This window comes from Triturus cristatus, chromosome 4_1 (genome assembly GCF_964204655.1).
Source record: "Triturus cristatus chromosome 4_1, aTriCri1.1, whole genome shotgun sequence".
Taxonomy (NCBI): domain Eukaryota; kingdom Metazoa; phylum Chordata; class Amphibia; order Caudata; family Salamandridae; genus Triturus; species Triturus cristatus.
The window spans coordinates 615,976,024-616,003,753 of NC_140585.1; the positions used below are offsets into that span (position 1 = coordinate 615,976,024).

Genomic DNA, 27,730 nt, shown 5'->3' on the forward strand with positions numbered 1-27,730 from the left:
CCACTGCTTATCAGTATGTGCTTCTCCCCCAAAACATGGTGACATTGGTATATACCTGATTGGCATATAGTTCACCTGTAAGTCCCGTGTAATGTGCTATACCATATACCCAAGGCCTGGAATCTAAATGCTACTAGTGGGCCGGCAGCACTGGTTGTAGTCTTTCAAACCTGTCTCAGGCCTGCCATTGCAGGGCCTGTGTGTGCTGTTTAATGTCACTTTGACTTGCCATTTAAAATCACTTGCCAAGCCTTAAACATTCTATTTATTGCACATAGGCCACCCCTAAGGTAGGCCCTAGGCAGCCCTAGGGGCAAGGTGCAGTGTAACTAAAAGGTAGGACATGCACTTTTAAGTTTTACATGTCGTGGTAGTGACAAAAGCTACATTCATTTTTCACTAAAGTCAGCCTACTCTTCTCACAGGCTTGCACTGGGAATCCCTTTAAAGAACATTTAAGCTGCAATTCCTGATTAGAAAAGAGTAGCTAAATCATGTTTTATATCTTCAGAATGGTAATGATAAATCCTCTTTAGCGGCAATGTTTGATTTTAGAGAGTGGACATTTCTCTGCTCTTAACTTTGTTCTGAGTGCCTGCAGTCTGTCTCCAATACATGTCTAGACTGGGTGACAGCTATACTTTGTGCATTCCCTCTAGACAGCCACAAGCACAAGAAGGTGAGGCTCATCTGCATTCTCAGCACTCATCTGCATTTGTCTGCATTCTGATAGGCCTCCTTAGGCAGGGAGGAATGGGAGAGGGTAACACTTACACTTCAATTGGTGTTGTCCTGTCCACACACAATGCACTGATTACCCCCGACAGATAGCCTGGCAGACAGGACTGGGTTGAAAGGGATCCTTGTGCCCTTCAGAGAGCTGCTTTGAAGTCACCTCCTAGATCAAAGGCTCATTTGAGAATACGTTCTGGAGCTCTGACCCTACCCAATCAGTGCACCACTGGACCTGGGAAGAACTCTGATGGAGTAAAGACTGCTATGCTGTAAGGATTGCCACTCTGGCTTGACTAACTGTTCTGAGGAACTGATTCTCTACTTTGCTGAGCTGACCTGTTGTCTGCTGATCCATGCCCTGCTGAGGACAAGTACTGGACCCATCTCACTTGAACCCAGAGTGACTCCAAGGGCTTGCTGGCTTGCCTACTGCTTTCTGAAATCTCAGGGACACAAAATACTTCCTACAATGCTGCTGGTGCTGCTGGACTCTGCCATCTGGGAGCCCTACCCTTGCCTGAGGTACCCCCTCCAGTCCTCAGCCTCAGAAGTGGTATTCTGCAGCTTTTTCTACATTGAAGTTGATGCAGCAGTTTCGTTTTTTCGCTGATCAGAACTGATGCATTGCCCTTCAATGCCAATGCAGCAGCTGTTCGACGACACCGGCTCTACAGACAGCACGTTTCGATGACGATGCAGAGTCTGCATTGTACATGGGGTCATTGTTGAAGCTTCCATTGATGGTGCGGATCAGTGCCGACATTTGCTTCCATCCACGGATCGACGGCATTGCTGCGCTTCCTCGAATCCTAGCCTCAAGTACTCAACGTCGATCCATTCAAGGTACTTTATCGGCGGGACCTGTCTTAGTCCTGTAGCCGGCCTGCTGTCGACCACGGTCGGCCTGAACTTTGGATTTACCCCGGGCTAGCATGACTTTAACCCCTTCGCCGCGGCACGAATTCCGCCGTGGCGCTGGGGGGGTTTGGGGTGTTTGCGGCGCCGCCATGCTCGTGACGAAACCACTCGGTCATGAGCCACGGGCGTGCTGTGCTCATGACGGAGTGGTTCCGTCACGACTCCGCCCACTTGAATTGATCGCCCGCACAGGCGGGGAATCAGTGCCGCGTGGGCGGAGCGGCCGCCAACGGCCGCAGCATGACGGAACCACTCCGTCATGAGCACACGGCACCCGTGGCTCATGACGGAGTGGTTCCGTCATGAGCAGGGAACGGGTTAAGTAAACTTTTAGCGCTATTGACTTCTAAGCACTGTTTTGGCATTTGTTCTTTAAAAAATCATATCTCAAATTCAACTGTTAGGATTTTTGTTGTTTTGGACTGGTTTTACTCAGATAAATATTCTTATGTTTCTAAACCTGTGTGGAGTCTTTTTGTGGTGTATTCATTGTGTTTCTGTGTGTGTTGCACACATACTTTATACATTGCCTCTTAATTTAAGCCTGCTTGCTCTGTACCAAGCTAACAGAGGGTGAGAACAGGTTAATTTAAGGTGTGTTTCTAGCTTATCCTAACTGGGATTGGGGCAACACTCTGCCAACTAGAGACCCAATTTCTAACAGTATATTTTTTAATTTGTATTCACTCAGGAAACTCTGAACAGAATTAAAAAAGAACAAGGAAGTGTCAGAATGTAAAGGTAAATGATTTCTAAGGTTTCATTTAGTGTGCACAAGATTCAACCATTTGATTCTCTGTGTAGCCAAGGCAGGAGATTTATGGACCTCTAGGAGAAGTGTTTTGCTAAGTACACTTTCTTCCTCAGACGCCAGCTGAGTGGCTCTTCCTCCAGCACTATAATAGCTTTTATGTGCCAAAGGTTTCATACAGTCTGAGGAATGCAGGAGATAAAACAAAACCAACCCTCAAAGTCTGCTCTTCAGGGATACTCCAGCAAAAATATCCATTTTGCTGAGACGGGTGGGGCGCAATACAGGGTGAGGGTAGGGAATATGGGAAAAATAAGTTATCTAAATGTGAGAAGTGAAAGGACACAAATCAGCCAACCGATAGGATTGTCAAAAGGATATGCTTCAGGGGAGTAACAAGCCCAAGAAGGGGAGGACAAGCCTTTGAATAAGAAGCAAGCATTGGCAAAACAGGCAATCAAAGGTAAGTAATAGGGGGGCTGTAAGCCAAATGTAAGTTCATAATAGGTTTTTTGCAAACAAACAGATTGCGCTATCTGGTAGGCAAGACCTAGAAATGGTGTCTTGGATTAGGTACTAAACAGTGATGAAAAATGTAGATGTACAGACGATGAATGTAGAAGTGATGAGTGTACATGAGAATGGCAGCCATGCTGGAGCAGAGAATTTGTATTGCAATGCATCACTTTTTGCCACATGGTGATATGCTTGGGAGACAGGATTTATATGCTTTCACCAAACAATTCAGTATAAAACTGGTGGCAAAGCAGTTAATCTTTTCTCAGTGCCATTAACTGTCTGTTACGAAATATTTACCACATACTCTTTAATCTATGAAAATGACCTAAACAGTGCTGTTTTTAGAAATGCCACCACTTTTTTCTTCAATTTTCACATCAAAGTTTTATCCTTTTGGTCACATTTCAAGGTCGCACACTTTTTGGAAATCAATCTCAACGTCTGACTACTGTGTTTCCAGATTCGTTAGATTGTCGCCTTTCTGCCTGTGATCTGCTCTGTGCCGAGATACCCCTCCCGGGGTGATTCATGAGTAATATAAATTAAATGATAGTAATTATAATGAATTTTAAGAAGGGATGTTAGACTGTCAATAGCTTACATGCCTCTCTAAATGGTGGTATTGTATGGGAATCTATAGAAAATGGTGGAAAGACTAGCTGGAAAAAGTGGGGGGGCGTCTTGCTGTAACAGTAAGAGGTTCTTGGGCTAGATGGCCCATATCTTTGCTGTTCTTAATGTTCTGAACATGATAGAGCTGTATCAAGATAGGGAAAACTCCTCAATCTCTTTTGGATTGATGAATGGCCATTGCAATATGTTACTATAAGTCAGGTAGTGCTTAATTTGAGCCAGTGCTTTCTCTTGCTCAGCACTGGCACTTAATTATCAACACCGGAGCTTTTCATGAGCACCAGTTAAGGACACATTCATTTACGGGGAGATTAAGTTATTTGCCCAGAATCACAGGGTGTTCAGCTGATGCTGAGACTAAGACCTGGTTCCCCAGCTCCGAAGTGTGCAGCTCTGGCCATTACATCACATCCTCTCCCCACTTTCATGGTTGGTAGTTAGTTCTTTTTTAGGCGGAGCTAACAGGGGAAATGGGCTGGTGCAAGCTGCCTCCTGACGAGAGCCCGGCACTTATCTCTTTAAAAATTAACTATCGAGGTCATACTTAATTTGTTTTGTTCATTTGCATGTTCAGAACATTCATTTAATGCAGTCCTTCTCATGAATAGGCAGCTACTGTGAAAATGTATGGCGGATCATTTTCAATTACTGATTAATGTTGGATGAGTAATATGAGATGCATTAACCACATTGAATTTTCATGATAATTTCAAAGAGAGAAATATGGATTAAAAGGGATGTTTATGAGTAGCTGCATGTTAGAAATTAGGTTACTTGTTAACAGGGGTGTGAGCCCTGGTCAATCATCAACAACAACAATTTTAGTCGGGGCAAGGCATTAGCAAACCCCAAATGAACCTGCACTCACCCATTGGTAGCTTGGCACAGAGCAGTCAGGCTGTTGAACACAAAGTACTTGAAGTCCTGGTTTGGGGGGCATTGCGTGGATCCGCGTTGAAGATACATCGCGCAGCTAAAGCGATGTGTCAGTTCTGAGATGCAGCAAGGCTGCAGTGTGAGGTCCTGTTGCATCGACATCAAGGGTCCCATCGACGAGGGCTTGCGATGTGAAGTTCGGAGTCAGCGTTGCCTTATGCAGTCAGTGCGATGTGTTCGCTCCGAGGAGCTGTGAGGCTGCGATGTGGAGTCTGGCATCCCCGTCAATGCTGCCATTGATGAGGAATTTGAGAGTCTGCACCCAGGATGTGTCACACAGCACTGGTTCCAAAGGCAATTCAAGCTGTGATGGTGATGCGAGTCTTTGCGACAGATCCAGTCCACGGAGCAGCAAAGGTATGTCCGTTCTGCTCAGGGTTGCATCACACAGCACAGGAGATGTGTCGGTTCCACTGGAATCACATAGGCTGGCAAAGCACCTTAAACCTACCTCCAAGGGTCCAGGACTGAAGTAGCACCACTTGGCAGGGTGTAGTCACAGATGGCAGAGTCCAGGTGCAGATGCCATGTTGTTGGAAGCCTGTTATGTCCCTCAGGAATCGGATTAGAAGACCAGCCAACTAGCACTTGAAATCACTCTATGTTCTGGGTTAAAGAGATGCAGGTCCAGTCCTTTTTACCCAGTCAAGAGGGTAGTAGTCAGCAGGTCAGCACAGCAAAGCAGGAGTCCAACAGAGTGCAGTCCAGCTGAGTGGCAGTTCTTCAGAAGCACATCAGTCCAGCTGAGTGGCAGTCCTTCTGAAGCACAGCAGTCCTTCATCCTAGCAGAGTATCCACAGGTCCAGAAGTGTACTGAAGTGGTGGTGCCTGAGATCATTAATTCATAAACAGTTGTGCCATTGAAGTGGGGAGAAGCTTCTGGAGGCATGCCTTTAGAGTGCACAGATGCCCTGCCTTCCCTGTCCTACCTACATACTAACTACAGGGGTTATGCAGCCGTTTGTGTGGAAACAGGACACAGCCTACTCAGGTGTAAGTGAGGCAGATCCCAGCTCCTCCCTCTCCATCCGGCCAGTGATGGCCCATCCACTCACACCTTAGCTCCCACTGTGTATGGCTGTCTAGGAGGAATACACAAAGTCCAACTGCCAACTACACCCAGCCAGGTGACCAGAGACAGGCTGCAGGCACAAAATGGCTGAGGTAAGAAAATGCCAATTTTCTAAAAGTGGCTTTTTCAGATTTCTTATTTAAAATCTGACTTCACCATAAATTAGGATTTTAAATTAAGATTCCAGAGACACCAAACATGAACCAGTTATCTCTTCCCATTTGAAAATGACACTTATAAGAAGTAATAAAGCAACTCCAATGTGATCCTGCTGTAGTGAAAAACTAATTTAAGAGTTTTTCACTACCAGGACTTGTGAAACCTACAAGTGCATGTCCAACATTTTTAATACACTGCGCCGGGCCCTTCGGCTGTGTAGTGCCTACCTTAGAGGTGACCTATATATATTAAAAAGGAAGGTTAGGACCTGGAAAAAGGTTTATTTGGCTGGGTCGACAATGCAGCTTAAAAATGCGCATACTGACTCTGCAATGGCAGGCCCGAGATATGTTTAAAAGGCTACTTAAGTGGGTTGCACAATCAGTGCTTCAGGCCCAGTAGTAGAAATGAATTTACAGGCTCTTGGTACATGTAGTGCACTTTGCTAGGTACCTATAATTAAATTGAATATGCCAATTGGCTTTAAGCCAATGTTACTATGTTTTGAGCAGAGAGCACAAGCACTGGTTAGCAGTGGTAACATGTGCAGAGTCCTAAGGCCAGCAAAAACGAATTCAGCAAACACAGGAGGTCTGACGGCAAATAGTTAGGGGGAAACAAGACCAAGGTTACCAGGTCTAACACCGCACATTTGGTTTAATGAACTAGAATTTTGTTATTGTGCTATCAATTGTGCAGAAAAACTGTTTGGGCTTAAGGCCTAACTACTGGTTGATAGACAGGGCAAATATCAAACCTTTATCATGTTATGCAATGCTTCCAGTATTTGTATTGTGTATTTCTGCTATTTGTGAGCAAACAAATTGTCTTAAAATATGAAAGTGATAATTTTCCTATTTGGCTACAATTAGCTTTAATGACACAGACAGTCTGGGCTCTGATTTCCATCAATCAACATTTAGTTTAAAACTCCAGTTTTTTTGTCACATGAACATGCACCACTACATCATCACTTAGCAAAATGCAGGATGTAGCAAAAGCGCCATAATGCATCTTTTGTATCTTGTAAAATCACAGGGTAGAAATCTTACCCCAGGCTTATTACTTTAACATGATCCTATATGCTGCAGAGGCGCTGGGGCAAGTGCAAGTAGTGGGAACTTCAAAAAGTAAACAAGACTCTTACAGGAAGAATAATTTACTGGCAGTGTTCCACTCTCACAACACATGCAAATGTATTCCGATCAAAGGAAGTTGTAAGTAAGTACCTTTCAATGCCAGTAAAAGGGTGGGAAACCCCAAAATGTAATTAGGGTATAGGGAATGGAGCTGGTCAACAGTGAAAAATATTTTCGCTGCGGAGGGAAAAAAGTTAAAGACGCCAGGTGTCCTTTTAGCATCAATTACTCACAACATTTCAATGCATTAGAAATACTGCATGATTACATTGTGTGCACTGAAGTACTCATGGAAATCTGTGACTATCATACACCTCAGGAAGTAGATGTGGGTCGTTTTGTATATCCCCATAAAAGTCTAATATCTAATCCAAACGTATGTGTGCAACTAAAGAAGCAGATATTTTACTTTTAATGAATGTGGCTGATGAAAAATTGAACTATGCCTACACAATTGCTGCTACTAATCAAACCCCTTAGTTTAAAGAGTCCCAAAATAATAAGGTAATGATAAAACATTTTATTCTCTTTGCTGCTGACGAAATAATGAACTATTCTTGCCTCAATAACTGTTGCTCATCCAATCTCCCTTTCTCGTATTGCCCGTATAGTATTTTTTGTTGTTTTCTTTTGTTCTTTTCAATGAGACTGTATCTGATCTTGGATCTTTTATTTGTAATACATTTGCTTTGTGAACTTGGCCGTCGGTGTCTCCAAGAGTGGTGAGATATACTAAATCCATTCAACTATGCTCTGTATAACAAATCAACCACATGCGATTAGACCTAGAACCCATAGACAGAATGCTGAAAAATGCTCATGATTATTTTTATTGCAGTGCTACTCGAGTGACAATGAATGATTTACAACACAAGAAAAGAAAAAGTTATCTGAATTGATTACCAAAATGACATTTTGTGAACATGCTTCAGGCTACCATAAGATAAATTAAAAGCAATGTACGTGGTATGGAAGACCTCAATCACAAACAAAATCTATTTACTGCAAAAGGTTTGTATGGATAACTGGTGGCACACATTCTTCTTCCATGCAGAGAATATTAACCATCTCACCTCCAGTTCCAAATTCACAATCTGAGATAGCGAGACCACCCTCAATCTTTATTTGTTTATGCAGAGAGGGTCTTTCTACATAAGTGCATGCAGCAAAATTGACTTTCAGTTGTTACCTTCTAAGTACACATTAAGTAAAACCCACTTCCTTTTTGTAGATAAGGGCTTCTTCTGTGTTCTGGCACAAGCTATCTGTGCACCTGCGACTGCAGTCTTTTATAGTTTCTGGGCTTCTATATTGATTTTTGGATTAGCATAATGGTGGGAGACCCATGAACAGAAGACTGCAAAATACTCACTCAAGAAGACCTGTAGTCAATAATTGGGATACTCTTTTATGTTCCACGTCAGAAAAAGTTACTTCTTTACTGAGCCTGCTTAAATGGGCTTCTGCATCAGTATTTTAGTCATCATCATACAGTGATGCTGCAATGTTGGTGGGAGTTGGAGGAATCACTCGCCTGCACCAAAAGGGCAGCCGACCTCACTAAAAAAAGGGACCTAGCCTTCAGCATTGCAGATTTGCATGGCTTCCTCTCTTAGCTCCACTTTCTTTCCTAACCGAGCGAGTTAGTCAAAACAGAAAATAGGTGTTTCCTGCAGAAGCCCCCATTTTCCTTCTTTATGGGTCTTCAGCCCATCACCTAAAAATAAGGAGCCTACAATAAAAAACAAATACAGGTGTATTGGATGTTAGATGTATTGTCAAACCAAAGTAAATTAACATTTCTATCTGTCATTTCAACACTTGCTGGTAGCAGAGGTATGTAATTATATATCATCTCCTGGTTATTTCTGGAAAAATCTCTAATAATGCGACGTGACAAGTCCTCATGCTTTGTGGTTTTCATTTCCAACTGCTCCTATTCTGTACAGTGACCATGTCATCCACACATACACGTGAGCCGCCTCCTGAACAGGATTCCCTCCTGTCGTGTGAGTTTCAGTATTCATGACCACCCCCTGAAAACCAGGGACGTATTCTGTTGCCGATATATCTTTTCTAATTTTGGCAGACTCAGTGGACATCTCCTCTGGCCCTGGGAAACCCTGACCTGCTTGACAACTGATCCCATTATGATGTGCAGAGAATAAAAACAGATGTATCAAGCTGACTGACCAAACTCCCTTCTGCTAAGGTGATCAGTGATCACCCACTTCCATGCAATGGGGGTGCTTTTTCAGAGCCCAGAGAAAGTCTGGGACAGTGGGGCTCGCCCGATCCCCGGGAATGCACAGGGCCACTTTCTGTTTAAGGGTCACTCTCTTCTCTTTCCTTTTCTCTTCCCATTCATACTAGGCAAATAGTCTAAACATGGATTTGTGTAAATCTATTAATCCAGCCACCAAACTAGCACACTGATTACCTAATTTAAACGACTGTCCTTCTTTAAAACAAACTACAAAATACTAGTGCAAGTTAAAGATGCACACACCTGCGTAAAAACATACGTCACGAAGCATATTTTAAAAATAAGTACTTTATGCAGTAACTTTGCACAGCTCCCATTCGAAGCTTCGAACATACAGTATTTCCTTGAATATGTACACTCTTCAATAAAATTCACTATTACTTTATTTACACTAGGGGGCAGATTTACAACTTCTGGCGCCAAGAAGGATGTGTCACGCAACACTACCCGTGCGCCACCATGGATGCTCCGCATTTACAATGCGGCGCACCGTGGCGCAAGGATAGGCAGATGCGTGACGTATCTGCCGGCGTAAGGTTGGCGCAGTGCGAGAGTCGCATCACGGGCGCGACGCAACTCCAGCACTGTTCCATCCCAGCCTATCTCCAACATGCTGCCTCACGCCTTACGCCTGCTCCAAGCAGGTGCAAGGTTTTGATGCAGCGGCGTCGGAAAAGTGATCTTGTAGATTTCACTGCGTCACTTTTCCGAGGCTTTCCTCCGACGGAATGCCCACACTGCGACGGAACGCCCACATGAAACCTGACGCAGGTTTCATGTGGCACAGTGCTTTACAACGTGACGCATCTGCCTAGATGCGTCACGTTGCAAATAAGTCGCAACGTGGCGCATGGTTTACGCCGCCGCTGCGTCACAAAAGTGACGCAACAGCGGCGTAAATGTGTCAAAAGGGGCTTGTAAATCTGCCCCTAGATATTCACAGTGGAAATAATTTCATTTCAAGTTTAGACAACAAATTTGTGCAGTATGTTTATTGTGTGCTGCTGTGAGGTTGCCCACAGTTTGGGTCATCGAACTGTTTGTTGTCTTTGCAAACAAAATGCGATCAATTGAAAGTAATTGGTTATTGTTTTGATTAGAAAATGTTTAATTTGCAAAGCACAGAAAACAAAGCTCAACCCGGCCCCCTCCACTTCTCCAAATTGAAAAAGTCTGGAAGATGAAGTGTTGCTCTTAGTGCTGATGTGAAGTGCTGGCAGGGCCGAGGTCAGCCTTTGAAAGCGGATCTCGGTGACCTGTGTAAATAGAAGCACGGCAAACACTTCCAAGCAAGCAAAGGTTAGCGAGGGGTCATTGCTAGCGGGGACCCTTCAGACCGCGGTTCACAAAGGACGAAGCTTACCTTGTTAATCTCTCGTCCTTCAGCTCCAGGTCTGCCACTGTAATCAACTGATCCAGCTTGAACTTTGTGTCAATTATTTCTGCGTCGCGTGGAGAGTACGTGCCACCTTCTTTCTGCTTCTGTCTGATTCTGGAAAGAAAGAAATGAAAGGTGAGAATCTCAGAATAGGGACCGTGTTAGTGGTGTACCGAAAATAACAAGCAACTGTCTTCATCTACAAGTCCACGAGGACAGGGTTCCTGTTGCTGGAAAAGCGCAGATCTAATATCAGGCTGCATAATTTCTTTCCTTCTCCCTTTCCGTCTCATTTCTCATTGGTGTGGGTGTCGCTTAAAAAGTTCTTGGGCCTGTGACCTATATGCTTATGCACACCCGTGTATGTATTCATTCACCTAGTCGCACACAACCTGCCGCATTTACAGAGTGCTTCCATCCCAAGTTACCGGACTGCAGGATGGCTGACGAGACAGTGCTCTCTATTTAATGCGCTTTCCTTCTCAAGTCCAGCACAAACTAATTGCTTATCTGAAAATCGGGGAGAGAAAAATATTCTGCCCCTGAAGATGTGCAGTCATTTACACATGCACAACATTTTATGTCATTTCAAATCTATGGGGGGCTACATTAGCAACAAGCATTGACAAAGTTAATAGGTCTCCCCTATGCAAGATCTATTGGCTTTGTCAATGTTTTTAAGACATGTTGTACAGCAGGATGAGACGTTGTGCGACACGGCCTAAAGTCATGAGAAAAAAACACTGACGCAGCCAGAAGTGCAATATGTTAAAAAAAGTGGGAGGAGGAAGTAACATGAGGGAGTGGAGGGAACAGCATTAATGGGCAGCAGGAGGATGGGTGTATAGGGGGAAAAAATTAGGAAGGTGCGGGGTCAGAGAGAGGTTGTACCAGATGGGGTAGGGACGTTTGGGGGGGAGAAGAAATAGTTCCTCAATCATGTCGAGAGCAGCGGAAGGGCATTGGGTAAGTTGAATCAATTTGTGCTTGGTCTGTGCTCCACAGAAAGGAACGGAAGTGACGCTAGGCCTGCACTATTCACTAAGGATGCTGCAAAGAAGTGTGACACTGAAGCCAACAAATGGTAAGCAATGGACGGCTCCAATAGTGTTTCGCAAGCAAGAGTGCATGCAGTGCATATGCTGTCACAGACTTGACCTAAAACGGAATTCTTAGCAAGGCTTTCCATTTTTTTCTTGAAGTATTTATTTTATTTGCCAGAACTGTTCCTGAAAAGTCGCCCACAAGAAGGAGCTCTAAACTGAAAATGCAAAAATCCCTTGCATGCATAACTCACTTGTAAGTTTAGCAACATATAGTAACTACTGATTGGCTCTATGTAATGCTCAAGCGGGAACATAGTGAGTGAACATAACCACAGATTATGACTGTGAGTGATCCCATGGACAATATTGTGACTCTTCAAAATAATTCCTGCGATATTTCCTTCCATAATCCAAGAAAGAGGCTCTTTAAATAGTCTAGCCTCAAAGACACCCGCGCCAGATTCTCCTCTAATTGATAGTTGAGTGGAAATAAGAATCATTTTTCCGCAATATTCTAAGAATAATGGAGCTAATTTTGAATAAAGGAGCTCAACTGCTCACATTTTTGGCCAGGAGAGGAGGACTTGAATCACGGAAAATCTCACTTTCTTGACCTTGGATACTGGGGAGGGACACTGAGCCATGAAATACAGCAACAGGTTACAGAGGAGGTGTCCAATTCCCATGTTAATAATGATAATGTCAGAACCTCATTAATAGATCTCGAGCCAATTGTGTGCATTTAGTTATGACTACAAGTCATATGTAAATAAGGCACGCACCCATCTTATCCAATGGAAGAAGGATTTGAGCCAGACCAGCATACACGCAAAAGAGGACATCAAAGATTACGGAGGACATCATAGAAATTAGGGAAAAACCCAGTGGAACACATATACTATTGATTTTAGATTAGTCCTGGCAGGTGACAATGATACCATATGGACTACCTTGCTATTTAAAATCATATCTATCCGCCTTCATAATATATGCTTGAAACCATCTTTCAGTTCTCAGACGCAGACATATTTTGCTTAAGTGAGGATACCTCCTGGGAAGGACCAAGTCTTGGAATTCTGGAGGACCATGTGTTTTGGAATGAAAAGGAGGGCGTACTCACAGTTGCACAGTAAGCATGTGTATAAATACACACTGTGTTAAATTGATATGGGTGTGGATAAGAACAGGCCAATTTAGTCTCCCCATTGTCATTCTCACTGTGATAGTTTGACCTATCATTTCCATCTCTCTTTGACTCTCAAACAATGTTTACGCTTTCATTCCTCTACACCGTTTTTATATTCTGTATTGTATTTGTGAACACTTCTGGGACTGCAGTGCAATTCAATGTACTTCTGTTAAGATGAACTTCCTTGTGTTACTTTTGTGCCTTATCTCATAAAGTTTTGTTTTACAATCCTTCCCATCTTTTCTTTTTTTGTATCCCAGACTATGCATATGTAAGTCATTGCATCCTGAGTGATAAGATTTTTGCAAACCACTGGATAGCCATATGCTAACCAGCCTTTCATCTATTTTCACCTTTATGGGCAAGCACCATTCACACCTAGACTTAATTCATATGATGCTTTAGAAATTGTAAAAACTGTCATAAACGATGGCTTGGGCATAACAGCTTTCCCATGACACACAGCCTTGTGATGCATTGTTAATTGGATAGAAAAACTCTAAGGAGTAGATCTACAAGGAAGTGCGGCAGCACGGCAACGCAAGCCCTTTGGCTGCGCCACGCTGCGGCACTTCCGAAGCACAGGAATGCGACATATTTACAATAATATGTCATATTCCTGTGCTCTCCCCTGCGCTGGCGCACAAACTGCAGCCATGCGCCGGCACAGGCAACCTTGCACCATGGTGCAAGGATGCCTGCGCCATGGGGAGATTGTTTTTGTGCAGGAAGGGCCACCTTCCTGCACAAAAACAATCACTACAGGCATTTTCCTCTTTCAATGCGTACTGTAGAATGCAGCACTCTTTGAAAGAAGAAAAAACGAGGAGAAATGAAAACATTTCTCCTTGTTGCGCCTCGCTACGCCTCCCCTGGGGAGGCGTAGCATTGACACGCATTTCCAGATTTACGATTCCTCGTAAATCTGTAAATGTGTCTCGTTCCATGGGTGTTGCATGGGAACACCCACAGCAACACTCATGGAACGCCCCTTCCACGCAAAGTGATGCGTGTGAAGGGGCCATATTTACAAGGGGAGGAAAAGTCAGGCAGGGTGGCTTTTCCTCTCCTTGTAAATATGGAGAAGTGAAATGCGCCTCCAGTACGTTACAAAAAGTGAAGTACTGGTGGCGCAGGGGTCTCGTAAATCTGCCCCTAAAAGCCTTTCCAAGTATGAAAGATGTCAATCCCTTCACAACTATTATTAAACATGTCAGCCTAAATTAGGCCCTCCCCCAAACATTTAGCTTTTTCTACTCCTGTTTGCTGAAATTTGTTTGTGTTGGTTTTAGGACTCTGTGTACTTTACCACGGCTAACCAGTGCTACAGTGATTATGCTCACTCCACAAAACATGGTAAAATTGGCTTACACTCAATCAGCACATTTAATTTACCTATAGGTCCCCTATAAAGTGGTATCACATGGACCCAGGGCCTGTAAATGAAATGCTAAGAGTGGGCCTGCAGCACCTATTGTGCCACCTACTTAAGTCACCCTTTTAAACATGCCTGAGCCATTGCAGCCTGTGTGCAATTTTAAACTGTCAATTCGACTTGGCAAATGAACCCTTTGCCAGGTCTAAACATTCTTTTTAATACATATAAGTCACCCCTAACGCAGGCCCTAGAAAGCACCTAGGGCAGGGTACAGTTCATTTAAAATGTTAGACATATACTTTTAAGTTGTACATGTTCTGGTAGGGAAAAACTCTTACATTTGTTTTTTACTACTGCAAGGCCTATCTCTCCCACTGGATAATATTGGCCTGAATGTGGGGTTGCCTTACTACATTTAATAAGTGATAACTTTTGATTGGGAACAGGTGGAAATGTCATGTTTGGTCTCTAAAGAACTGTAATTTGAAATCCTCTTTAACTGTAAAGTCGGATTTGAAGTCACAATCCTGAAAATACCACTTTTAAACTGTGGCATTTTCTTGTCCTAACCATTTGGCGCCTGTAGCCTGGGTCCTAGGTTGTCACATGACTGCGAATAGTATGGCAGTTAGCCTTTGTGTAATCCTTCCAGACAGTGACACAAACCAGGACTAGTTATTGGCAGAATGGGCCACCCTGCCAGGATGTGTGGGGAGGAGCTGTTCCCTGTCACACTTAAATTTCAAAGGAGCTTCCTCAGCCCATTGACAAAGGACTTCACACTAGCCTTTTGACACCCTAGACACCTTGGAGCCTGAGCAGGCAGAAAGGAAATGTCAGCACCATCTGTGGGGCGAAAATTCTAGAATATTCTACCACTTCAAATGAGCACCAGATATAAAACTAGGACCCTCAGATGCACTCTTCAGTTCACTTCTTGACCAGTGAGGACCCCAGGAAGGACTACTTTGTACTTCAGAGGACTGCTCTGATGCTTAAGGCCTGCTTGTACTTTAGAGGACTGCCCTGCTGCTTCCAGAGTACTGTCCTTCTGCTTGACACCTGCCTTGTACCCTGAGAGGACTGCCCTGCTTCTTGAGGCCTGCCATGCTGCTTTATCCCAGGACTACCAGAGTGACTCCAAGGGCTAGTTGGCTGGCCTCCTGGGGCCATATTATACATGATGCACATTTTCCTGGATTTCACTGGGTGCATCTTTCAAAAGGTGCGCCAAGTGCAATCCAGGAAAATGCGCTGCATTATGGTGAATGCGCTGCCCTCAAAGCAGCTGCGAACTCAGGCTGCCTCTAGGGAAGCGCATTCATGTGAAAAATGGCAAAGCTGCTTTGAGCCGCTCCGTGTTTTCACAGTGCAGGAGGCAACCTTTCAAAGGGGTTTAGGGATCCCCTTGCAGGCGGGTGTAGTCAGTGACTGCACCCGCCTGCAAGGGGATGTCTGGGGGTCCATGGGACCCCGTTCCCCCATCAGAGGCATGCCATCAACGGGCGCACTGACAGTGCACCACCTTTTAGGTGGTGCACAGTCAGTGCACCTCCTGACAGCTTCTTTGCTTCTGTGCCCATGCCTATGATATGGTGCAGGCACAGAAGCAAAGGGATTCCCTCATTTGAATGGGGCATGCCCCCATGCAAATGAGGGAACGACCCCTGAGGAAAGCTCTGGTGCTTTATGTGTGCCAGTGCTATCGTTATTACAGAAGGTGCTGCACAAGCGTCTGCAGCCCCTTCTGTAATACAATGTGCCCCTTGTGCGTGCAGAGCAGGCTGAAATGCCAACTGTGCCCCCGTGGCACCTTGTGTAATATGGCCCCAGTTCTTTTCAACAGGGACATAATAAGCTGCAACCACTTGAAATCTAGTTGCAGTGATTCTTGCATAGTAATAATAATAATAATAATAATAATAATAATAATAATAATAATAATAATGATAATAATGTATTCTCATGGATAATTAATTAAAATCTTTACATGTGATAGCAATTCATACAGATGTGAATACAATTAAAAACATTTACAATTAATATTAACTCAGCTGTTTAAAAAATATTACTAGTTTTCTAAAAGAAAGTATAGATATACTATAAATATAGAAAACAAAGGAAACATAAATAAAACAGCATCTTGACAGAGTGAGTCAAAAACATCACATCACTGCCCTGTGTCTCTTCTACATGAGCTAAAAAGTAATGCTAGGACAAGACCAGACAGGATTACAAGCATAAAAGACACATATGAGTGGAAATCATTAGCAAAAATTATATGCACAATGAGTTAACAGGCCTGAGGCCGGACAGTTTTCTGCCAAAGCTGCAGAAAGGAACCAGCTTCATATTATCAAATAGACTGACCTTAATGACCCCCAGGCTTCATCCGCCACGAAGTACCTTACAGAAAGCAATCAAATATCCTTACACTGTCAAATAGCCAGATGTCCATATGTCAACCACATATGGTCTTTCTCGAGGCTTGGTGGAAATAAAGGGCCAGATTCAATGAATCTTCGGAACAAATAGGGGGAGACCCTTAAGCCAGCACTAGGTACCCACCTATTCTTTTTCATAATATACCTATAAATGTGAACTGAGTGTTCAGTACTGTGTGATAGGGTTGCAAAGCCTCATTAACAACATTCCTACATGAACAGATTCCTAGGTTGGTAAACTGGATAAAAAGGAGGACATTTCTTTCCTTCAGTAGGAAGGGGCAAATGCAGACAACGTGATTTACTGATTGGCTTTGATTCCCACAAAGTCTGCAGGTGTTCTCTTCTCTCTTTCTCAACTACTTAGGGATATTTTCTATTGGTGGAAGGTCCCCGAACCTCAGTACCATAAACTTGTTCTTTGTGTAGATTGAAAAAAGTGCTTGATAAGTAGTCTTATAGTTTTTAGTTGTCATAGGAGTTTATTGCGATGGGAAGCGTAGTGTTAGCTTCTAGCCAGGACATGCGCTTTGGGCGTTTGTCAATAAACGTTTTAAAGGCATATTGCGAAACACGAAGATTCCAGACCTCCCGAGCTGATAGCGCATCAAGAGCTCCTCCAGGTAGTGCACAGGAGCTAAAGTATTCCTGTGGTAATAATCTTGCTCCAGACTAGATCATTTAGGCTAACTTTGCTGTCGTATCTCAACTTGTGGAACAATTTGTGATAAGACCCCCTGCTTGAGTAGCAATTATTTCTCCAGGCGAAATTCAAGCCTCACTTGGGCCGGGGAGGCTGTTCGGATAACCTGAATAATGTTTTATACATTTTGAGTGTCCAGCAGTAAGAAGTCTTTGCCCAGCAGTGTTTTGCGCCCACATGAGGCTGTTGGGATCAATTTTGCCCTCGTTACTTTGATCAGAGGATCCAGGCTACGGCCCAAAGCACCCTTGTTGTCTTTAAAAATGCTGAGAAAAGGGCAAGGGCTTTTCCGATTACAGTCTCATTTTGTAAAGTGTAGGCGCGTCTTGAATCTATTTGAATACCAAATTGCAGCCGAAGTGCCATGTTCCAGACCTGATCATTTTTCTGCCAAATATTACTATTTTGGTCTGAATTAGATTGAGTTCCTAATTGTTTTGAACAGTGTAATCATGTAGCTTATCCATTAGTCTTTGTAACCCGACCCTTGTTTTGCTGACTATCACTAACTAGTTCATTGGCGTAAAGTACATTCGATATTTGAATGCTTCATAATTTGAGAGAGTGTCCATTGATATTGTCTAATGCTTCTGACAAGTCAGCAATGTAAAGAGGCAGTCCCATGCCAGGTGAAGTAAGCCAGCATACTTATGGGAGTTTTGCAGACAGCGATGCAAACGGGAGGGGTCTAGTTTGGCTCTCTGAGCAGGCTTGACATAAAAGTAGTGCAAATATTTGAAGTGTATGAGTTGGCATGTGGTTCAATGAAATTAGTTTAATTTGCATGCAGCAGCGTGTCCATTGGAAAGTGGTGTTGTCAGCTACCAAATCTCTGGAGTTGTCTAGGGCATCAATACGCTCTGCAGAGCAGGTTTCATAAAGGCAGGATACCCATTTGGTGGCTTCGTTAGAGCGGATAATCAAGGTCAAAGTGGCAAAGTGTGGGGGCTTGTCGGGAAAGCTGGGCAAACATGATTGGGCAGCATACTGTACCATTAGACAAAAGAAACGGTCCAAGGGAGAGGGGGCATCTCCACAGGTAAGTTGCTCCGGAGTCCCAAAATGATGTTGGGTGTAAAGGTCGCCCAGTTACCTCAGTTCCCATTTCATCAATACATGCTGTATCAGTTTATCAGTCGTGGGAGGTAACAGTGGATTAATGGAGATGGGTTTGGCTGGTGAGTGTAAGTTAGGTTGGCTCAATCATCTGCTCAGTCTTTTCCAGGACCAACAGGTCATTGCAGTTGTCTTCACTGTATGTGTGTCTCTAGAAAGGCCTAATGCAGGGGTACTCACAAACTTTCTGTCGGGGGGCCAAAATTACAGTGTGGTTAGTGGCCGAGGGCCGCACTGGTAGGGGTGGAGTCAGTGGGGGCGGGATCAGTGTGGGGCGGAGCTAGAGTATTTGTTTGTGAATAAAATAAAATATGTCATCATTTGTGTATTGCTATGACAAAAACGTGTTTCTGTATTTGTTGTGCATTGTTTTCTAGTTGAAGTAATCAAAATTGATTTTTTGGTGGATCTCTGGCTTCCAGCATTGATTCAATGGGTCCCCAGAAACTAGTAATGATTCTGTAGGTGTCCCCAGGCTCCAGTTATGATTAAGTGGGGGTCCGCATGAATCAAAAGGTTAAAAACCACCGCTGTAGGTGATGCCAATTCCACACATTATAGTTTGTGTGCTGTATACTTTCATCAGTAAAACTGTATGTCTGTGCAAATGTAATGGTCATTTCAATGTGAAAACATTGTCTGTAATGACAGCGCACTTCTATTGTGCTTTTGGGGCTGAGGCATAATGTGAATTGGCAATATACACATGCCCTCTTAAAAGGGGGCTACACTGCCAGTACCCACAGCAGAAATGCCCCTAATGTAGGGGCACCTGTATGCTCTTGCTTGCAGACTTGGGTGGCTTACATGGTGGTCTTGCACGTAGTGAGTACTGCTGAAAATAACATGGCAACCAACTTAATAAGGCCCCACATACCATTCTCAGCTGCAGAACCAGTGGAGGCTTCTAGTCAGGAACACTGCTTTCTCGCACCCTTGAAATGTGTGTGGGGAACAAAGTATAGCGGGTGGGGGTCTGCCACTTTTAGCAGCTGCCCTGCTACCTCCTAACCCTGAGTCGGCCCCTTAGGCCGTGTTCCTTGATGCAACACGCAGAGTCTGAAACCGAAAAACAAGACTCAAGAAGCTTATAAAAAACACAGACGGATCAGCAAATATGTTTCTATAAAAACTTTATTTTCTGTCAAGAAAACAAATATTTGGCTTTGCAATATTTGATCTGATAGGAAAGTGGTCATAAATTTGAGGTAGGAGAAAAAAACTTGATACAGTAAATTCGGACATTTAGGTAGTTAAATATATATATTTTTACCACATAGAAAAACAACACTTTTTATTATGTACAAAAATAAACGTTTCCTGCTCTATGGGCAGGGAAGTGCAGAACAATAAACAGAAATAACAGGACACAGGAACCAGATTCACAAAACAGTAGGTTGGTGGGACGGGGGCACTGAGAGAGGGGGAACGGTAGGTAGTTAGGTAGTACAGCAGGAGGTGGGCCCCAGTCACCCTACCCCACTCCAGCTTTGGTTCACCCTCATTCCAAGGTTTCCGGGTCAGGGCTTTAACGCGTGCATTCGCTTTTGAAGAAAAAAAAGTGAACATTGATGGAGCTGGCCGAATACACTCCATTCTACCATCTCCCGTGCCCTCACCGCCACCCTCCTTTTCTCCTTCTTTTGATGGGCGAGACATAAAGGAAGGGGCAGTTTGTCACGGATAAACACTAGGGGTGTCAAAGGTACCAAACTGGGCAGGTGTGTTATACGGGGAGCTGAGCATGCATAGAGGTGCCTTTGGGGGACTCACAAGGAAAAGCGCCTGTCTATCGAACCTGTGAAGGCGCTTTATCTGTGAGTTGTTGTAACTTATCTGCACAGTATTTTGCAGGGTCGAGGAAAAGATGGCAGACTTTTAGAAGCAACATACACACATTCTGGGAGATTTTGATAAAACACAAACAATAACTAGCATGTTTTATATTTCATGGGAAAATTCCGCAGTGGGGGCAGACCTTTGAAAGGGCTCGACAGTTGCCTATGCAAGGGAACGGGTGAATGTGTCAGTGGGCAGAGCCCTTGCAGCATCCGGTTACCCAGGTGACCTTGAGGGGCTGGCACGGTATGCCCAGGCAGGATCCCTCGAGGGCTGTGCCATAGGAACTCGAGTGGCCCCTCGTCCAATAGCGCCTAATGATGTGTGTGCCTGTTCTGAGGGCACGTGGCTTGGTAATTCCGGCCTCGCCGGATTGTCCTTATTAAGGCCAGACAGTGGAGCCCTGGGGCATCCCGATCTGCCCCCCCACCCGAGTCTTTTCCTGCTTGTGGTAGAGTCCAGAGACCTCTTCTGCTCCCAACTGGTAGGGGTTCACATCACATTGAGGAAAGGGGGTGTGGCGACTGTGTAACGGGGGTCTCTCTCCCTCGTTCTGACTTTTCACTCACCTGCATATGGCGTAGTTAAAATGATTTCATGGAATGGAATTAATAACCAGGGGTTCCGATTGACTTAACCAGATAATTTCCCTACCATTGTTGTCGCCCCTTGCGCACACCCCGTTGCTGGAGCCCCGGGACACTGCGTCGTCTCTCAGGGCTCCGTGGCCACCCTCTCTCTCCAGATTCATAAACGTGTACTTCAGGGATAGGATAGCAGAGCATTCTCGAGAGGCGCAGTTCGCTCTAATAACCTTTTTGTGACACAGACTCGGCGCTGCCCGCATCCTCTCTCCCCTGTTTCACATTTCTTGCACTCCCCGCTTGTGAGTCCTGGGGGCATTGCACACTCAGTGGTCATTGAAAGGAAGTCACGGCCTGGACACGGAGTCGGCTCTCCTTGCACACTCAGTCCTTGGTCAGTGCGCGCCACTAGGGGTTCAGCTCCAGGGCCCACACTTGCTGGGGCCAGCCCGTCCGCCCCTTCATCTTCTCCTCTCCTGGGCCCAGCGAGGCCGGGAACACTTCCCAGCGCTAACACACAGCCCCACCCGAGTACTTCACAGGTCTTTAAAAGACCATTTACATGTTAATTAAGCTGTGTTGTATTTCACCTCTTAGGCCCCTGCATCTCCACCTTGACAATCACTGGAATCCCCCGGCCCCCACAGAGCAGAGTCTGGGCTGCTGCACCCGACACTCCGACAGTGTTTGCTAACACTATTTTTTTTTTTTTTTAAACACATGTAGGATGTCTGCAAGGTCCGCGGGCCGCCGAGGAAGGCTTGCTGGGCCGCTGGCGTCCCGCGGGCCGTACTATGAGTAACCCTGGCCTAATGCATGGTTGCTTACCAGCCCGTATCAATTTTGTTAGAGTGCTCCAGGGAAAGTGGAAAAAGGTACACAGGAGTGAGATGAGGATGTTGACAAAGAGAGAAAATGGGGGAGGACCACCATCTTGTTAATGGCAATTCTGCAAGCCATGGATAGAGGCAGCTCGACCGAGAGTTGCACCTGTGCCTCGAGGCGTTCCAGAGCAAGGCCATAATTTTGTATTTTTGATAATCATCTGTTTACCTTAATGTAAAATTACTCTTAGATATTTGTCTGTATCACCTACCCAGTGGGTGGGGTAGTCCAAGGGGACCTGTAAGTGGGAAGATGTCAGATTTTGCCCAGTTAATATCTAGGCCAGAATAAAGATCAAACTGTATAATTTCATGGATAATAGCAGAAAGCTGAGCTGCAGAGTTGCGAACAAACAACAAAATATTGTTTGCATACAGGGACAAGAGGAGAGCTTTGAGCAGAAGAGCCAGGCTCCTATGGAGTTCCTGCAGCCGAATGGCCAGAGGATCCATAGCCCGCATGGACAATGAAGGTGATAGGGGACACCCTTGCCTGGTACCTCTAGATACTGAGAAAGGGTACGTCTGGGAGCCATTAACCAGAATACGGGTGGTCGGGTTCATGTACAGCAATCTAATATGTGCAATAAAGTCCATGAGGATGCTCACCTTCATTAGCACCTGGAAAAGGAATGGCCACTTTAACAAATTAAATGCCCCTTCTGCATCTAAAAAAATGGCAGCTGCAGCAATCTGTGGTGAGATCTGATCAACTACAGTAAAACCAATGAACAGGGTGATAGATATGGACCTATGGGGAACAAAGCCAGTCTAAACAGATGATATCAGATGTTCCATTAGCAAGGAAAGTCATGCAGCAAGTACTTTTTCTAAACGTTTGTTATCAAGATTTATTAACAATAGTGGCTTATATGAGGTGCAGTGTGCAGGATCTTTACAGGGTTTAGGCAGTAGTGTAATAACAGCCTTGTGGAGAGAGGGAGGGTTCCAGCCTGCACCACTTCAGCATAAACCTCTAGCAAGTGGGGGGCTACAATGTGGTTAAAGGCCTTGTAGAATTCTCTAGTCTGCCCATCTAAACCAGGCCCCTGGAGGCCCAGTAGGGACTTAGTAGCTAACAGTATTTCATCCACAGTGATGGGGGCACTCAGAAATTGTTGATCCACCCGTCCTTACCAGATATCAGGAGATCCAAATTCACAGGGAAATGGTCGATGTATGTGACAGATATGCAGCATCTTTGATCAACGCCATTACGGATCAAGTGACTAGCCAACAGTCAATACGAGATCAAGTCCCATGAGGGACAGAATGGAATGTGTATTCGTGGTTAGCTGAATGCTTAAGTCTTTAAGCATCCGTCAAGTCCAATAAGTTTCTACCAATGTTCTAATGGAGGGTGCAGTGTATTTAAAATTTAAACATGTACTTTTACATTTTTACATGTCCTGGTAGTGATAAACCTTTAAAGATCTGACTCTCCTCAAGGATAATATTGGGTTAACTTTTTGCATTTAATAAGTGATAACTCTCAATTGTGAACAGTTAGGATGGTCGAGTTTGGTGTCTAAAGAATAGTTATTTAAAACTCTGACTGGAAAATTTGATTTTAAGTCACAATTTTGAAAACGCCACAAAAGCTGTAATTTTCCCTGTCCTAACTATTTGGTGCTTGCAGCCTGTTTCCTGAGTCTCATGGCTAGGTGTAGCTGGCAGTTGGTATTTGTATATTGTTTCCAGATAGTGGGACAAAGGAGCATAGAAGTTGGCAGGATAGGTCTCCTGGGACTTGATGAGGGGGAAGATCTGCCACCTACTACACTTGCACATAACAAAGGCTCTGCCTGAGCACACTCACAAAGGTTTTGACACTAGTCTACTGTGACCCCAGACAACCTGGGGCCAGCACAGGATGGAAGGAAACTCTAAACACCTCTCGGGTTGGAAGAGACTTTGCAGCTCTTGATTGCTTCTATCACAATAAATCACTTACTAGCATATGCAATAACATCTGTTCTGCTTCAAGTATGGATTCTTGCATCATCCCATCACACATAATGTCCTCACATATGTTAGTCTACCTTGTTCTCATTCTATTGTCAGGTCCACTGGCCTGATGTGCCTTGTTAGTTGAAACCTAGCTGAATTAGCATCTTACCTAAGTTTAAAAAGTTAGTTGTCCTATGTGATAGTCTTTGATATTGTTATGTTTTGATAAACAGTAGCCGCCAGGGATGTTGTGTGAAGGTTTTTTCTATTATTCCTTGCCTGCTTCTCCATCAACCTATAGGCGTGAGATGGTGGGACTTTCAACCTGATTCAGGGCATCTCTTCAATACTCTGTCAGTGTTATTACCACTTACTATTCAGGTATTCAACAATTTCTTGGAAAAATGTTTTTCAGTTCTTCTTGTTACATTTTTACAATGATTCTTTTTTATTACGCAACTTTAAAACATTTTTTAAAATCTTTTTTTTAATATAGTGGACAACTTGCCTATGTCTCTTTTTAACTACGTCAACCTGCTGTGTATGTGATCATGGACGCTGATTTTAATGTAAAGATTGGTTCTAATTTACTTCTTTCTAGTCCTTTCTCTCTGTATAATAACAATTCTTTTTCCTCATCTGCTGATTTACATGGAGCTTTATCGTATAGACTTATAATCAAATCACTTTTGCACTTTATCTTTTTTTGTAAATTTTGTAAATAGTGGTCTTTTAATCCTGTTGCTTATAGCATGTAATTATACTAGATGTACGTCTGTGTGAATGCATTTATATATGCTGGCTGATTTTAATGTTTGTTATGCAACGTGGTCTTTTTGAAATATGCAATATGTAGTTCATTGAAGGTTTAGTGTATTGTATTTGATGTTTTTGAGATCAGTATTCTTACATTTGTTTGCTTTATTATAACATTTATTGATGTGACTGTTATTTGTGCTTCTATGGCATTTTTGATTTAGCCAAATAAAGATTATTTTGTGATTTATTTATTTGACTTTTGTATTGCAGGTTGTTTTCTACTAAGTGCCAGCTATAGGTTTCTTGACGGCCTCTGCAAAAGTGAAAAAGGTGTCTCCTCTTGATTTCCTTTGGTTAACAAAACCTATAACTTTGTTACTCCTATCGGTCTCCTCAACCATAGTTGGTTTTAACTACATTGTGGAATATACTATCTAAAAGAGACAAATATAGGAACAATATTTGTGACAATTAGTAGCTGCCATCACTTCATTCATCACACTGTCTGATGTGGAATCCAAGCTAACTGCATCCTGTCTTGCAGTTTGACATTTGCTTCATTGTCCCTGTCCTAACAATATATTGAGTGTAGATGGGTTTTGTTAGACCTGGCATCTTTGGCGTGGTTACCCCTGACTTTTTGCCTCTACCTCCTGTATTTTTTGATGCTATGCTGGATTTCGTTTTTGCTGGTTTAGATGCTTTGGGCACTTTGCCACTGCTGATCAGTGTCAAAGTGCAAGTGCTCCCTTGGTAAATTGTTGTATTGATTGGTTATCCATGATTGGTATATTTGTTTCACCTGTTAGCCCCTAGTAAAGTGCACTGCGTGTGCCAGGGCTGGTGATTCAAATGCTACAAGTGGGCTGCAGCACTGATTGTGCCACCCACAGGAGTAGCGCTAAAATAATGTCTTAGGCCTGCTTGCAGTGCCTATGTGCAGTCCAGGACTGCCATGTCGACCTGGCCAGTGCACCCACTGACCAGGCCTTATCCTTCCCTTTCTGTACATGTCAGGCATCCCTATGGTGGCCCTAGGTACCCCCCTGGGCTGGGTGCAGTGTATCTGAAAGGTAGGGCATGTACTGAGGTGTGTAACATGCCCTGGTAGTGAATTACAGCCATTTTCGTTTTTCACTGCTGAGAGGCTATCTTGCCCATAGGATAGAATGGGGAAGGCTGTTTACATGCCTATCTTCCCATAGGGGCAAGATAGAAAATCCAAGTTTGGTATCTCTGTGTTCAGAATTTAATTATACATCTTTTTAGCAAGATGGTTTTTAAATTCACTGTGTGGGAATAGCACTTTTTAGAAAGTAGCTATTCTCCTGTTTAACCTTCCTGTGTGCCTGTGTGCTGGTTGGCTGACTGGTGTCAGGTGATGTGCTAGGTGGCTCCAGGAGCCTGGATGAGTCAGCAGCAGGGTGAATAGGGAGATCTGCTTTAGATGGGTGGGAGGAGTAGTCCCTGGGTCTGAATAGGGCTGCCCCTGACAAACACAAAGCTGGCTCCACCCCCTGCTGGCCAGGCTGAGGACTCTGCCTCTGCTGGCACAAAGAAGGCTCCACCTCCTGCTGAGCGTCTAACGACCCTGCCCCTCACTCTGAAAGGAACCAGGTGCTCCAGAGCAGAGCACACCCAGGAACCGGTTTGAGCAGGGGAATCCCCCCACTGGAACAAAGACTTGGAGGGGAATAAGAAGAGGACCCCAGGCCCAGACACCTAAAATTTTAGATCACTTTGGAACTAAGAAGAAACCTCTGCCAAGGAGAAAGCTGAAAAGGACTGAAGAGGAGAAGACTGCCTGCTTGCTGTTTTGCTTTGCTGCCAAGGAGAGGGGAAGGACTTTGCTGTGTCCCCTTCTTTTGATTCTGATCTCCAAGGGCCTGAGAAGAGCTGGCTCCCTGTTAAGAAGTCCCAGGAACAAAAGGACTTCACCACCAGCTCCCCTGGAACTCTGCTGAGAGAGTTCTGACCTGCCTTGGAGTGCTTGCCCAGTCTTGGGGCCTCAGGAGGTCGTTTTGCTGTGTTTGGGAGCTGGGAAGCAGAAGCGTGAACAAGAGTGACTGGTACCCAACGCATCATCCGATTGCGTGTCGCAAGAACGAGAGTGCGAGGAAAATTTCATCGTGGCACCATCGCAACACGCAGGGTCCCCGCATCGCCGAGTGCGTCGAGCATCGTCCCGAAGCGTGAAGATTCCTGGCATTGCGAGGGTCGTCGCAGAACCAGTTTGCGAGCCGCACCACTGCCGGTGCGTGAAAGTCTCCAGTCGCTGCGTGCGTCGACGCAGAGTCCCGTTCCGTGGCGCATCGAGAGTTGCAGCGCCGGAAGGCAACGCTGCGCCACGCATCGCACCACATCGAAGAGTGTCGCATCGAACCTGTGCGTGAAGCTTTTCCCTAAGAAACCTACGCAACGAAGGCCAAAGTCATCGCATCCTCCCCATCCACCTCTGCTGCGTGAAGCAGGGCTGCTGCAAAGCCTCCCCACGATCTCAGGAGTATCGCATCGCCTTTGAAAGCTTCCTTGTTATAGCTTTTGGGAACCTTATCGCAACTACAGGTACTGTTGGGCACGAAAGTGTCGCATTTTGTGCATTGAGAGTCGCATTTTGCAAGACACTGACTTTTACATCCTGGAGTACTTTCTGCACACTCTTGAACTATCTTTAAAGTAACCTTTTTGAATTATATGTTGGTTTGTCTGTAGTATTTGGTCTTGTGAAGTTTTTAGTAAAGATACCTTATTTTTCGAAAACTGGTGTGGAGTAAATCTGTGGTGTTTTCACTGTGTTACTGTGAGTGTTGGTACAAATACTTTACACATTGCCTTTGATAGCCTAGACTGCTCAGGCCAAGCTACCTAGAGGGTGAGCAGGGGTTATCTTAACAGTGTATCCCCCTTTCCCTGACTAGAAGCAAGGGTCCCTACTTGGACAGTGGTACCTACCCTGCCAACTAGAGACCCCCAGATCTAACAGGTTTTAACTCAGTAAAATGTATATCTCATGTACCAAACCAACCCTCTGAAGGAAGCAAGTCATTATCATGACAAAGTGCTTTTGTAACTGACTTCAGCTTGTGTACCAAAGATGGTGACATAGCCGCTGACATTAACAGCACCACTAGATAGTATCAGAGGAACAAACTTTAAGTCCAAGAATGGCACCACAAGCTGGTTTGCTGCTTGTCACTCTGACTCCTGAAACTGTTCTTCATTTTGAAGTCAGAAGCTACGGCAGGGCCTCAATGAGCTCAATGGCCTCAATTGAAGTGTTGTGGAAATGTCAGATGTCCATGGCATTGCACCCCCTGTCCTAAGGTGTTAAC

General features: G+C 44.4%; 1 protein-coding gene across 1 annotated transcript in view; it reads right to left on the bottom strand.

Annotated features, from left to right (window-relative positions):
* PTPRQ (protein tyrosine phosphatase receptor type Q) overlaps positions 1 to 27,730 on the bottom strand; it is a 1,724,016-nt gene that overhangs the window by 216,974 nt on the left and 1,479,312 nt on the right. The window contains exon 56 of the mRNA XM_085652983.1: positions 10,492 to 10,620. Within this exon, the coding sequence (XP_085509109.1) occupies positions 10,492 to 10,620 (129 nt within the window). The remainder of the gene's footprint in view (positions 1 to 10,491; positions 10,621 to 27,730) is intronic.